Source organism: Motacilla alba, chromosome 3 (genome assembly GCF_015832195.1).
Source record: "Motacilla alba alba isolate MOTALB_02 chromosome 3, Motacilla_alba_V1.0_pri, whole genome shotgun sequence".
NCBI classification, from domain to species: Eukaryota; Metazoa; Chordata; class Aves; order Passeriformes; family Motacillidae; genus Motacilla; species Motacilla alba.
In genome coordinates, this window is record NC_052018.1 from 74,596,785 (window position 1) to 74,610,938 (window position 14,154).

The 14,154-nt window shown below is 39.5% G+C and overlaps 1 protein-coding gene across 8 annotated transcripts in view; it reads left to right on the top strand.

The window, feature by feature from the left end:
- Window positions 1-14,154, top strand: part of RPS6KA2 (ribosomal protein S6 kinase A2) — a 275,673-nt gene that overhangs the window by 234,162 nt on the left and 27,357 nt on the right. For all 8 annotated transcript variants that reach the window (XM_038133585.1, XM_038133590.1, XM_038133584.1 and 5 more), the window contains 3 exons: window positions 6,937-7,039; window positions 11,665-11,795; window positions 13,444-13,569. In XM_038133585.1, the coding sequence (XP_037989513.1) occupies window positions 6,937-7,039; window positions 11,665-11,795; window positions 13,444-13,569 (360 nt within the window). The remainder of the gene's footprint in view (window positions 1-6,936; window positions 7,040-11,664; window positions 11,796-13,443; window positions 13,570-14,154) is intronic.

Sequence of the window (14,154 nt, forward strand, 5' to 3'; positions counted from 1 at the left end):
TAAATATGTTATGAAGTCTGTCTTTCCTTTTCTCTTTCTTACTAATCATGAGATTCTGTATGAGGACTTTACATTTATTAAAAGAATAAGGGAAAAAAATAGTCCAAAGACTTGGATTGTTGTTGATTATGATGATCATTATTAAATACTATTATTAATATCAATAACAATAATACTATTTTCTATATTCCCCCAACATCTCTGCAGTCCTCAGCTTTGCAATCAAAATATTAGGTCAGATAACTACATCTTGATGTAATAAGAAGCACTGTAACAGTGAGAGGGTTTTTCTTCTGTGTTTGCTAGGGGAGCAGCTCACTAACTCATCATAAATAAATGAGGTTCTGCATCTTGGGAAGGTTTTCAGAAAAGTCAGTTCTGTCCCATGAGAATACTCAAGACCACCTTCTGTCATGATAACTGGTGATTGTTTCAAGCTCTGTTCTTTAGGGAGCAATTTCATGCCTGTCCTAAGGAAACTCTACTGTCCTCCAGCATTTGAGAGAGCTCTTATGGACAGGGAAATATCTACCACGAAGAAGATAGGTATGCTTGAACATGCCTTGGGGCTAGAGAGGAAGGTGGATTTAATTGCCTTTTGATGTGTTATGCAGGCCTTTAACTCTGCTGTGAAATATAGCTGTTAAAATCCATTTTAATCCAACATAATTAGTGCTTATTGCACTCTCTCGGAGACAGATCACTATTACACCGATCAGCTATCATCTTAGTAATATATTTCTTCATTTTATTCTAATTTTGCAATCACTCAAGGAGATCTTGGGAGGCTTATCTTGTTCCAGCAGCTGCAGTACTGTCTGTATTTCAGAGTAGTGTGAGCCTGGCCCTGAGATGAAGCCAGAACTCTCAATAATCATGCATCCAGTTGTTAACATGTTCTCCGTGTGCTGAAACAGAACAGGGTCATAGAACAGAAATGGATCAGACATAGATGTTTCTATCTATAGCACTGATCTCTGTACAGCTGGAGGAGAAGAGTCCCTGGTGCCCTCATTTTGTTCTCCCATAATGTATACAGAATCTCCCACATCAGTTTGCAGACAGTCAGCAAACAGCACTGTTGAGATGGAACAGAAATGATGATTTACTCTATGCCTTGGCAATATAAAGACCTCAGAGAGCGAGAGGCAAGCTCTTTTGGAGAACCTCTGTGCTACCTTAGCAGCTATGATAGACAGGACTGCTGTGACTGACAGCATGGAAAATTTCAGCAACTGTAGTAAAACAATCCTCCATCAAAAGCCCCCTTATCATGAAGGGTAAGAATGGGTCAGTGTCTCCTAGAAATGCAGGATGAAACTGGTTTGCTTTTAAGCTTGATTTTTCCTACAAGAGCTACATGGTAACCAGGAACAAAGCGCCAAGTTGCATCATCTAATTTTAAAGAGAGATTGAAAACAGAAATGAGTTAGCTTTTTCCTTCTAAGTCATGTGTAAAGTCTTGGTGTTGCAGTGATACTAGAACTGCAAACAGAACCCTGTGACTCAGGCTTTCCTTTCACAGTATTTTCAGAGCTGTTCCCTTGGGGTTTGGATTGGAGCTGGTTATTTTCTCTGTCCCTGAAGTACTTACCTGTTAGGGCAACCATTTCCCATCTTTTACTGTCTTCAAATAGACACAGCCAGACAATGTCTGGTTTGGATGAACACCCAGTGGAAATAGCACACACAGTGCAGGAACGGCCCCTGTCACAATGCTGCAGATGCTGCTGCCAAGCACAGCGTGCTGGTACCACGCGACCACTGCATGCAGAGGCACCAAGGGCAATCCTGGAAAACATGGATGTGGCCAGGGAACCCTCTTCCTCCCGGTCTTTCCCAGAAGCCATTCCCATGTTCCAGGGTGCCATCCTTCAGCAAAATTGCCAGCCCCCTTCAGTTTAACTTCTGGCTAACTTCTGCACTAAATGAACTGTGGGCAGTCTGACACAGAGTTTTTTGCCCAGACTTAAATGGTGGCATGAGATTTTCTAAGACTCAAATTTTCCCAGCTGTTATCCTGTAATAGAGCCCTAAGTTCCTACTTCCCAGAGTGAAAAATAGCTGGAGGTTTCTGCAAATATCAGTCTTGCTGCTCTGAGGCATTTAGCAGGCACCATGACATAAATTCAATGGATCTGTTGTTAAATGAATGGACTGTCTTTCATGATCAAGGCTGGGATGCTCAGGAGAGAGATTAGATGTCAAGCTCCTTAGCAGTTTTATCTGCTTATTAACCTTGCACCTCCTTTTCTTCTTAAGACAAGCAGACCCAAAACGAGTTGACCTCAAATAATTTAAGTCATTGGCTCTGAGAACACACAGTCTGGTTCCTGATTTTTTTACTACTGTTTCTTCTTTCCAGGCCATGCATAATGAATTTCTGGCTTTTCATTGAAAATGAAAGATGAAATTCTTTTTTGCATACTCCTGTCAGGGGAGTGGGCTATAAACAGTAGTTTTTGTTTGGATGACAGACTAAATTGGAACTAGGGCAAATGACATGCTTGGAAATGATCTGTCAAATACAACTGAGGAAAGGAGTGGGAAGAAAGTGGATTCCAGCTTTTTTCCTTTAATATTAATCAGAGATCAAACTGAACTGAAACTGTGAATTATTTAATTGCTGATTTTACCAACAGCAGAAAATTAATCCTAGGGTCTGAATTCTGCTAGCTTTTCTGTCATTTGCAGGCAAATGACACTGAGTCATTAATCTAGGAGAGGACAAGCATTTCAGAATGTAGTTAATCCTTTTGTCTGCTTATTGGATTTGCCATGACAGGTATATGTATCAAGGGAGTTTATTCTCACGCTACAAGTGCACCACAGTGGAGGGTAGCATCTTTCTATTTCTAGAAAGTGTCTAAGGAATAATTCAATTCTTCATCAAAGAAACTCAGTTGAGGAAATGACTAAGTAGTTTTTAATGAAATTAAGCCATTTTCTTTTTCTTGATATTTGTCAGGCACACGTACAGAGCATTTACATCTCTGGGGTTTTTAGGAGTGTGTTTTTTTAAGATGATGAAAAATTAACTGCTTATAAATAAAAGAGAAGGAAAAACAATGTTGCAGCATTTTATTACAAGTTTCTCTTATTTAAGTTCCAGCTGAGGAGGTGTTCAGATGAAGATCATACTAGGGATGTGGCAACATATTTTTAGAAAAGGTCAGTGGCACCTGGATGAAAATTAGTTATTTCAAATAAAAGTGTTTTCTGAAATCAGAAGGAAAGTCAGTAGAAGCTTGTAGTTTCTTAAACTGCTATAGAAATGGTTTCTAGTTAATTCATAGGTGCTTATTATGAAAGTCTCAGGAGGACGTGAGGGGTTGATAAGTAGTCAGGAGCATGGATATGTATCCAGGTGTGGATATCTAAATCAGTGTTTTCGTGGAGTCCATCTGCCTCGTTCTGTGGATCATGCACTCCCTCAGCACAGCCTCTGGATCCTGCAACACTGTGTGTTATACAGTGATTCTTCATACCTGTCAGTCACATTTTTCTGTGCTGAGTCAATGCAGTTTAAACTGTGGCCAGTTTAAAAAAATTGGTGATGGAATGTGGGAGCTTATTATTTACTGGGAAAGAGAAATAAATAGTATTCTCATTAAAACATTAAGGGCTAAGGTGTGCAATTCTCCTTTGTGGATGTGGGAACAATGTGGAAGAAAAAAAAAATCCTCAGCTTCTTATACCTGTGCAAGATAACAAAGATATAATGTATAATGTATAATTTCAGCCTGAAATTTAAATGCTGCAGTTATCACTATGATATTCAAAGTCTATTTTAAATAGGAACGATAATAATAAGATGCCCCAAAGAAAAAATGCCTAATAAGATGCACCAAAAGAAAAATTTGGATATCAAAACTGGAATTTAAACCAGGAAAACTGGGACTCTGTTCCCATTTAAACAGATGATGGAGCTCACTGTAGCTTTTGCACACAGTACTAGGATTACCATGACTTAGAAAGTACATAACTGCTTAAACTTCACCAGAAGTTATGGACAATCTGAAGAAAAGGTTGAAGGCAAGATTTGAAATTTAACTTGCTGTCATTTCCCACTCTGGTTGGTTTCTGCCAGAAGAGGTCACGGTCAAGATACATCATCCCTGAATAATTTGGGGACCATGGTAAGAGATAATATATTCATACATTTCCTAAAATTAGAAATATTCTTGAAACATCCAGAAGGATCTCAAATCCTCCAGAAGATTCTCTCTCTATGTGTATACAAGCAATGGCTGTGATTCTTACTATTTTTTTAGATCAGCTTGTGCCACGTTGAGTTTTGCAGTCTACAGGATGCAGGTTTTTAAAGGAAGAGCTGTTCTGCCTGCAGCAGGCCTTTGTGTTTAATTGTGTTGGGCTGCTCTGTAGTTTAATGGTTTGGCATGGGTGGCTCACTCAGAGACCTGGAGCCAGTGTGGGATGGAGAAGTCCATAGATGATGCTACTCTGTTTTTCCTTATCCTCAGTGATTTCATTTAGTTACCCTATGCAAGACCTTGGGGAAAAAATGTTTTAGGCAGCATACCTTTTGCTGTTATGTTGTCTAATTTTTATCACAAGTGGGTAGGGAAATGGAAAAGAGAATTTTCAGGGTTGTGCTCAAGGGGAATGCCTTTCACACAGGCAACTTCTTTGTTTCCATCCCCTCCTAGAAAGCGAATTTGTGATTATAAATCTTTGGTGGCGTGTGACTCACGATGAATCTTAAATCCCTCCCTAGTAGTGGAGGATGTGGGTTAGGGGTTCAAAATACAAATGTAGCTCTAGCAGCACTTAAGAAACTACAGATGGGGGAAGGAATTAAGAGGCCAGAGAGAATATGGTTACGATAATGAAAAGAGAGTGCAATTCCTGAATGATGTACAGCTCTGAAACGTTTTCCAATTTTTGGACCTCACAGGATGAGCTGTGCAGTTAATTCCGTGAGGAAGCATGTGCATGTGACCGTATTGCTTTCTGCAGTAGAAGCACTGCAGTTGTGAATTAAGACAAATAAAGGGGAGCTGGGAAGCAAATAGCTTTCTCAAGGTGAAATCCTAGCAACAGAAAAACCTTCAGTAGGTGCTGAGTTCTCTTGTAAAATTCTGTGCAGACAGAAAAAGATGTATGTTAATTACTAGGTTGATACGTTCAGCTGATGAGTGACACTTCCTGCATAAGATTGCAATTGGCTTTTAATTATTTGGAAGACTGGCTTTCTATTGTGGCTCGCAGCAGTTATTCATCTCCTTTCCTCTCTGAAGATACGGGGCAGTTTTACGCAAGCAGGAACTTTTTATGGTGAAATGGCCATTAATTATTGCAGAGTCATTTCCAACCTCACTGTTACACTTTCCTAAGGAATCATAACTCAACCACAAATATATCCTTTATGTTAAGGCTGATGCTATGCTGCAGAATGTTCTCCTTCCAGAGCCTTTATTTATGCAAAATCATGAACCTTTATGCAAAATCAAATTCAAACTATGGTGATGTGTATATATCTTAGATTTGACCACATGGTTTGTATTACAGAAGTTAATTCCCCAGAAAACACACAGTTAAAAAGAATCTTCCTGAATGCAGGGAGCTGGAAAAGCATTTAGTAATGTCCATTAAACATTTTGAAAAATCAGCTCATTAGGAAGTTGTTTTAAGAGCTAATCTAAAAATACATATTGCAAACAGTCATGAAGTTGAACTCTCCAGTTCTTATCATGACTTGAAAGTTTGCATTAAATGTTGTATTTATGCTCTGACATGTTAATTATGGGGAACTGTTTGTGGCAACTAATTCAGCCCTTTGAAACCTGAGAACAAAAGCATTGCTAGAAAGGAAATGCAGTCTAGGAACTGCAACACGGGGCAGGGAGTCCAACTGGAGCTCTCTTCCCCATGCTGCCATCAGCATGATTTTTGGTTTTGGCCATTTCAGGCAGAGATGATGCAAAGATGGCTGAAATCAGTAAGGCTCTTTCCATTAACCTCTACAAGCTTTGGATCAGATCCAGACATACTCACCTCAGTGTGCTTGTCTGTGTGTTTATCAATGCTTGCAATGGAGCATGGAGTAGTAGTTTCTTAAAGATCTCTGAGAATGAGTAAAAAGGCCATGAAGTTCCTCAAAATAAAGGCAGGATATATTAGGATGAGCTTATGGTGTCTGTTACCTAGGTGATCCCCTACATGACTCCTCAGTCAGCAGCAGAAAGTCGCACACCTAGCAGTTACCTGTTATATACCTTCCTGTCTTATGTTTTTCCTGCGTTTTGTTTCTCACTTCAAGCCACATGTAGAGCTTCAGTGGGATTGCCCGCCTATCCACAGTGCTTTGTCCCTAGCATTTTTGATGAGAATTTCATGTAATCATCAGCTGTAAACCCCCTTCCCTTTTACCAGATATGCTAAAAGAACAAGTCTTTTGTTTAGGTTGTGAGGACCAGGCAGCCAAGCCTGTTGCTCAGCTCAGTCTGGCAGCACTTCAAACACGTTGCTGGTTCTTGACAAATAATAAGTGCTAAAGCAGTCATGGCTTCCTAGCAATTCTTTGTGCTGATTGCCATTGCTGTGCTGCTGAAGTTACCCTGTTTCCTGGTCTTACCATTGCATATTCCGGTCCTGCCCTTAGACCAGTGAATTTCCAGATGCCCCAGCTTGAAGTACTGTTCCAGCCTATGGGCTAAATTTTTGGTAGGAACGTTTATATTTATATTCAGGATTCCAGCAGCTAAAATGTGCAGGGCCCACCCGGGGCACAGATTTGAGGCCGAGCAGTAAAGCAAGAGCCAGAACCACAGCTTTATCATCCTTGTCTGTCAGTCCAGCGAGGATAGCATGGAGCTGTGAGAGGACACCCTAAAGAAAGCAGGGGAGTCTATCTCCAGGTGCTGAGAGTGAGTGCACAGTGATGCTGATTGTGGACTGTTTTTCTCCTTGTAGAAACTGTACAGAAAAGAAATCAAGCCGCCTTTCAAGCCCGCAGTGGGGCGGCCAGAAGACACCTTTCATTTTGATCCAGAGTTCACATCTCGGACCCCTACAGGTTAGTGAGGTGGCATGTGGTAATATATATTTTAGGTTAGTACATTCATTCTTCCTTTCCTCTCTCTATTCCAACAGTCTAAAAGTCTGATCACCTGTGGCATTAGAGGGTTTTGCCATATCCAGCAGGAAGCAACGACTGGTTTTGCTTTTCCAGCGGGAGAAGCTCATAAGTATTTCACCGGCTTCATATTAACTTGTCCCCAGGAAGAACAGATTTCACATTTTTTAAAGGGAAAAATAACTATTGTTTTGCTATTTTATTACTCATTTTTGCTTACACTAGCGGAATTTAACTATTTTAAATTACTTTGGCTTCAAAGAACTTTGTATCTCTGCAAGTTAGTATGTAGTTATATATTGCATAGATGTTTTATTTAATTATGACTTCTCACAGACTGTGGACTATTGGAAATTAATGTGTGGTTAAAAGAAATGAAGAATCATCAAATTCTCAGTCAGCAGATTTATGCCAACAGGAAATTTGGCACACAATATTTAGGAAATGCTTGCAGATAGAATGTTGTTCCTGTAACTTCGGTTTCCTAACAGAAATACCATGCTTTTTACACTATATATATGAAGGTGACTGTTGCATAAAATTAAATCTTTCCACTTATTTAAGTGGAAAGCAAGACTATCAATAATGTCAGAGTGGTAATCCCACTTATAATGTTGCCTCCTGCTAGACATGAGTAAGTTACATTACATTTCTGCCTCTGATGTACCTGTGTAAAGAAGTACTTGTTTATACTTTCTAAAGTGTAAAAATTGAATTAGTTGTTTGTAAAACACTTTGAAGGTGGTAAGGTCACCTGGTATCATGGTGATAGAAAAGCGTAAGGTCTCAAGCGTCAATCCTCAAATTGCCCCAGAACTGTTGCAGTGAGAGGGAAAGATCTGAGCTTTCAATATGAAAAATCCTGCATTATAACATATGAATGAGAGCTGTGATTTCCTGCGGTTTTTGTTCAGGCTTATCATGACCTACACCATTTTTTCTTAAAACTAGCCCTAACTTCTATTCTAAGTCTTGCTGAAATTTCCTTTCATGGAGTTTGAAATAAGGGTATCTACTCCAAATCTCTCCTCAGTCAATTCTTTTCTTTTTTTTCAAGGATGTGCTGTCTTTTACGAACTACAAAAATATTACATTCTTGTTTTTCAACTGGAACATCCACCTGTCTCCAGTATATGTTAGTCATGTTCTGATATTCCTAATCCACTGTATAGAAACATGATCTTTGGTTTCCAGACATTTCACACATCTGATTTTAGCTTTAATTTAGATTTCAGAAGCACTTATTTCTCTGAAATGTTGGAGACTGCAAGTTATTCTGGTCCTCAGGGATGTGCGCTCTGGTGCTGCCATGGGAAGTTTCACTGATGTGCAAAGAAGCATTAAAAGTTTGGATTGCTTTGGAAGTTCACACTTCATTGCTTTTACTGATGCCTGGGGCTGTATTTTACACTCTACATGTCATTACTGTTGCCTAATTAAATTTGTTATTTGTTATTTCCTACAAGACACTGACTTAGAAGGTTTGTTTTGAGGTGGTGGCAGGGGTGGGGAGAAGGCCTGACTCAATTCTGCTTTGGGCTGCCATGGATAGTGCCCTGAGAATCAAACATTCCAAAATAGGTGTAATTGGAAGTGTGAATCCATTTACACTTTCAGAATGATGGAAAAGCCCTTGCAGACTGGTTGAATATTTTGCAGCCCCCAGCTGTTGACTGGTTGGGTCAAACAAATGGGGAAGAGTATCTCAAATATGTTTAATACTGGCTCATATTGCCAATGGAATAACTTGTTGTTTTGTTGTTTTTTTTAATTTTGTCTATCAGTACATAGATCCCAAACAAACTAACCCTGTTACTGAGACCATCCTCAGAGAGAAAGCACTGTAATAATTCCGGCTTCATGACCATGCAGTTGTGTTTTAATGAAGCTGTCAGTCACTATTTTACACTGTCTTTATGAATGAGTTGTCCTGTCTGAAAGCAGGTTTATATCAAAATTTTGGATCCAGTAAATCTTGTCAGTCCAGTGATTTTCTGTACCTCAGAAACTTCCTTTACCCTGGAGGTTGAAACCACATTCTGTGGATTCTTGACTTCAGATCTAAGTGTGCCAAAGATGTGGTTTCTGACACTGACAGATCATTTATGTGGGTATAGTTTCAAATCACTTTTTCTCAGAGATTTGTCCAAGTTGGAGTTGTTTTTTTTGGCCATTTGCTTCCTAAATTCACCACTGTGGCCCCACATCTCATTTGTGGTGACTCAGCTCCTTACAGGCAGCTGGAGGCTGAAGCACTCTAGGGTAGAAATGGTGATTTGAACGAGGATCAAACCAAGATCATTCTTGTAACCCAACTTAAACTTCAGTCCACAAATGTTTTTACTGTTTGTAATTGATGGGACAGCAGGCTGTAACTGGCAGGGATGTTTTAGACTGGCTTTACTGCTGAAAAAAAGTATTTAAAATTTCACCTGAAATATTTAAATATCCTCCTTTGCAAATAAGGTGTTTGCTAACCCCAGTTAAACATGATGAAGGAAATAACTTAAGAGTAATGAAGCCTTTGAAAACCCTTAAACGTAGGTGCTATAGGAACAAAGCATTGTTACTTTTCACAGGAAGAAAGATAACCATTAAATAAGATTGGTGCTTGTAAGTAGATCTAATTCAGATATATGAAATTTTTCTGATTTATAAGCCTAGAAAGATGATTTATGTTTCTGAGCTATCAGTTAATTAACATGATTTATGCATAATTTTGCGCTTAGCAGAAATGTTTTAATGGACAAATCAGTTGTTGGTGATGAAATTTGATAGTGAACAGCAAATCATCAATAGTTCTTCTGCAGTATTTGCTGAAGCAGTTGGCAGTGAATTATGAAGGAACAGTTTTTTTAAAAACAGACCTGACATACCATTTTAGTTTTAGAGCTGGATCACAGCTTTTCTGAGATTCAGAAGTGTTCAGATGGGAATTATTGTCATTCCTTTTTTTTAAACAAACATTTTTTCCTCCTAATTAATCCCTTGTGTAAAAAAAAAATCCCTGTTATAGATATGCCATGGTAGGAAGCATCCAGTGATGCAAGAGGTCTGGTGTGATTCATCCACGTATTTGCAAGGAGAGTGCCCATCAAAATCACTGAGATAAACAAAAAACCCACGTCATTTTACTGAAAGACAATCTTCTCCATCTGAACTCTGCTTGCTGTGCAATAAGAACACACTGACTCCTGACTCCTGTCAAAGCTGAGGCAGCTTTGTGATGAGAAATGGAATTAGATGAAGTCTCAGTTTTGTTTATTCCCAAGTAGATATATATTGGTTTTATCAAATTCTGACTTCAGTTCCTCTATTCATTTGACCAGTAGATTTATACAGAGTGTGTGCACGCTAAGAAGTACACATTCTTACATATTTTCAGGGCCTCAAGCAGGTGAGTCAGATATAAAGCTCAGTGGGGTTGTATTTTCTTTAGATAACAGGGTATTTACACACTTTACTACAAGGAAATAGCTTTCTAAAGAAAGTTTAACTCTGTAACTTTGTTAGTAAATCACATGGTACATTGGATGAAATGTGAAGGGAAAAAGAAAAAAAAACCCTCACAAGCCTCCCAAAAAAACCAAATAAAAGGTTAGCAAATTTTAGTAATACAGGTTTTATAATACCCAGCCTGTTGCCAAGGGATGGTTTACAAAGTGATTCTTCTTGCTGAGGAGAATTCCCAGGATAAAACATACACTGGGGAGAAAGAGTTCTTTAAAGCTTTTCAGAATTTTAAGTGAAGCACAGCTCTGCTTGCTTTGTCATGCTGCTTCTCTCACTGAGCAGTGGTGCAGGTACAAAGAACTGCTCTCAGCTAATTGTATTCCAAAGGCAGAATTTCTAATTCAGGATTTTTTGAACTTTAGCCATTCCTTCCCTCGTTTTGCCATGTCAGGGGAAGGATGGGGAGAAAATCTCCATGAAGGTTAGTTGAAACCATCATTTTTGCTTTTTCCATGTGAGGATAAGTCAACCTTGTCTTCCCTGGAGTAGGTCCCAGCTCCTAAAGCTGGTCCAGGAGATTCCTGTAAGGCCACTACTGGAGTATTGTGCTTTTACACTGGTTTCACGTATTCTCTATATTCTCCTCACCCAGGCAATTTGCCACTTCATCCTTTGTAATTTCTGTAGTTAAGTTGTGCTGCACAGGACAGACATAGTAGCCTGTAGCTTTTTTACACTCCCTGGAAACCTCTGATAAGCCCTGCAAGGTGCCCTTCCCTGAGTCTCCTGTCTCTCACCAAGCCTCTCTGCCCTGTGCCTTCTCTCTGGGCACTCTTGGCACAGGCATTACTTTGCCTAAGAATGCCCTGTGAAAAAATTCTGTATTCAAGAGGGGACATCCTTGAAAACAATACCCCCTCCATGTTCAAACCCAGAGGAAAGGAATGGAGAAGGCACACCAAAGCCTCGGCATGGAGTTGAATTATATTCCCCTGTGTGTGCCAGTTTATCAGATCTGCTATTGACTGCCAGGGGTGACTTTGTTGTAGTGCCGTTCTTCCTTTTTGTTCTTCTGTGCAGCTCATGAGGCCATTTTCTTCCTTCTCCTACAGATTCCCCAGGTGTTCCTCCAAGTGCCAATGCTCATCATCTTTTCAGAGGGTTCAGCTTTGTTGCCTCTAACTTGGTGCAGGAGCCTGCTCAGCAAGATGTGCACAAAATCACTGTTCACCCAATTGTGCAGGTACTGATGCTGGTTACATTTCACATCTGATGTCCACATACATATGTGTGTATTTAAACTGCCTAATGTTCTCACTGGTATTTCACAGCTGCCTAGTGTAAGAAGGAGGTGTTTTACATGCAGCACGTAGGTGTTGGAAAATGAGAATTTTTTTGCAAAGGCCTTTATGTATAAAACGTTCCTCACCACCTTTGCAAAGGAAATAGGAACTGCACTTTGTCACAACTGAAATGAAAGGTACTTCTCAATACCTGAAACAGGATTCCAGTTGTGCATGCAGGGCAGGTAATGAAATACTGTTTTCTCACTGAATGCATTTCATTCCAAGCAGTTTTGTCTTGGATTACATGATCCAGTTTTGTCTTGGATCTTGGATCCAGCTGGCAAAGGGGTTTGATGACCTGCTGCTCTAGGCTCCCAGACACACAGAGCCCAAGCTCCTGCATGGAAGAGGCCACTGTACTCCAGTTGCTGTTGCACAAAAGCCTGCACGTACTCACCTAAACCAGGGTGCTTGATGGGGAAACATGCCAGACACTTGGTTCTTTGCTGCCATTCCCCTTAAAAATATCTATCCAGTTGTACTTTAAACCAGAAATAAATTGCTATAAAAGGTTCAATACATCAGAGCAGAAGGGATCAGGGAGAAAGAACTGGGCTGCTTAAAGATGCAGCCAGTTTTCTCAGTAGGAAAAAGCTCCCTCTGCTACCCACAGCCACAGGTGTACATGCCTCAAGGCGGGGAGACCCTGCCTGTGGTTTTCAGAGGTTTTCATCTCTGTTTTAATTATTTACAATGGAATGTGTCATACTCTTAAAGATGCTCCTATGGCACAGTAAGTGAAATGTTACCCAAGCCATTGCATCTCAGAAATGTTATATATATTCCTGTGATTTGCTTTGTAAAAATGTATTGAATATTTACATATGCACTTCTTAAAATTTAGCAGGTTCTATGTGGACTCTGCTGGCAAGGCTGCATTTTTAGACAGAGGATTCTGGAGGAGTTTTAGAGATGCTGGCCATTTTTTGAGTCCTGGGATAGAATTTGCAACAAAGCCTCAGATTTGGGGTTCACCATTGAACCAGTCTACCTGCCCAGACATTTTCCAAGGAGCATATGAATTAATGGCTTAAAATATTAACTTCTCTCTCATAAAGAAACTGCAGATAAACATATTCTAGACAAGACTTCCAGTGATCTGGAGGCACTCCCCATATGTGGGGTATCTCCCTTGAACACTGTGAAACTATTAGTATTTTATGTTATCTGCCCCCCTTTCTGTAATTAGAAATCAGTTTATACTGTCAAGATATGTGGGTTTGTCAGGAAATTTGGGCCCACAGTTTCCTATGAATTTCTAATATATGGTGATTTTCTGCATTCCAAAAATAGTTTAGAACATCACAGTAGTTTTGCCACTACGTCTGCATAGACAATTCCATCTTACAGACTGAAAAAAGGCAGAAAGGGGAAAGACACATTTACTTGTTTACATAAAGAATTTTTAAACTGGATTTAACTGGACTGTACGGACAAGAGAGCTCTCTGAAGGAGAGGAGATCAAGGATCTCCTTCAAGAGGAAGCTAGTCCTTGCTTTTATATACCCATGTCCTGATTATCTTGTTTCTTTTGTCTCCCTGTAGCAGTTACATGGGAACAACATTCATTTTACTGATGGATATGAGATCAAGGAGGACATAGGAATTGGCTCCTATTCGGTGTGCAAGAGATGTGTTCATAAAGCTACAGAAACAGAGTTTGCAGTGAAGGTAAGAAAGCCTCTGGTAAATGCCAGAAATGTAGCTGAGGCTGCTCTGCCTCTGGATTTTTTGTTGGCTTATTTCTTGTTGCTGGGTGTTGCTTGGGATTTTTTCTGTTTTGTAAGATAGCAGGTTTCATGGTAAGTCTTCATTTTTCTCACAATCAATTTTCATTTCAATCCCACCACACAGAATTCCTCAGTGGAAAAACCCTTTGCTGTCTTGCATGGAAATCCTGTTAATCACTTCAGCCATGCTCCTTGCAAACTAAGTAAGATTTTTAACATATCCTAGACTGAATCATCATAATTTTAAAAAATTACATATAAAATTATGCTGAAGTTGAAACATGATTTATTCTCCTTTCTCAAATTGCTTAGACCTGAGTTTCTTGTAATTAGAGACATTTTTCAGTGAAAACCACGATCACCTAGAAAAACTCAGATTTCCCTTTGTCTTCTTCACATTCAAAATGAATGCTATCGAAATGAATGAATGTCAATCTTCAGCAGAGATTTAAAATATTGATTTAGTTGGGCATTAAAGGTAAGTCAGCGAATTTCAGACTTGGTCAAGCAGCAGTGCATGGAATGG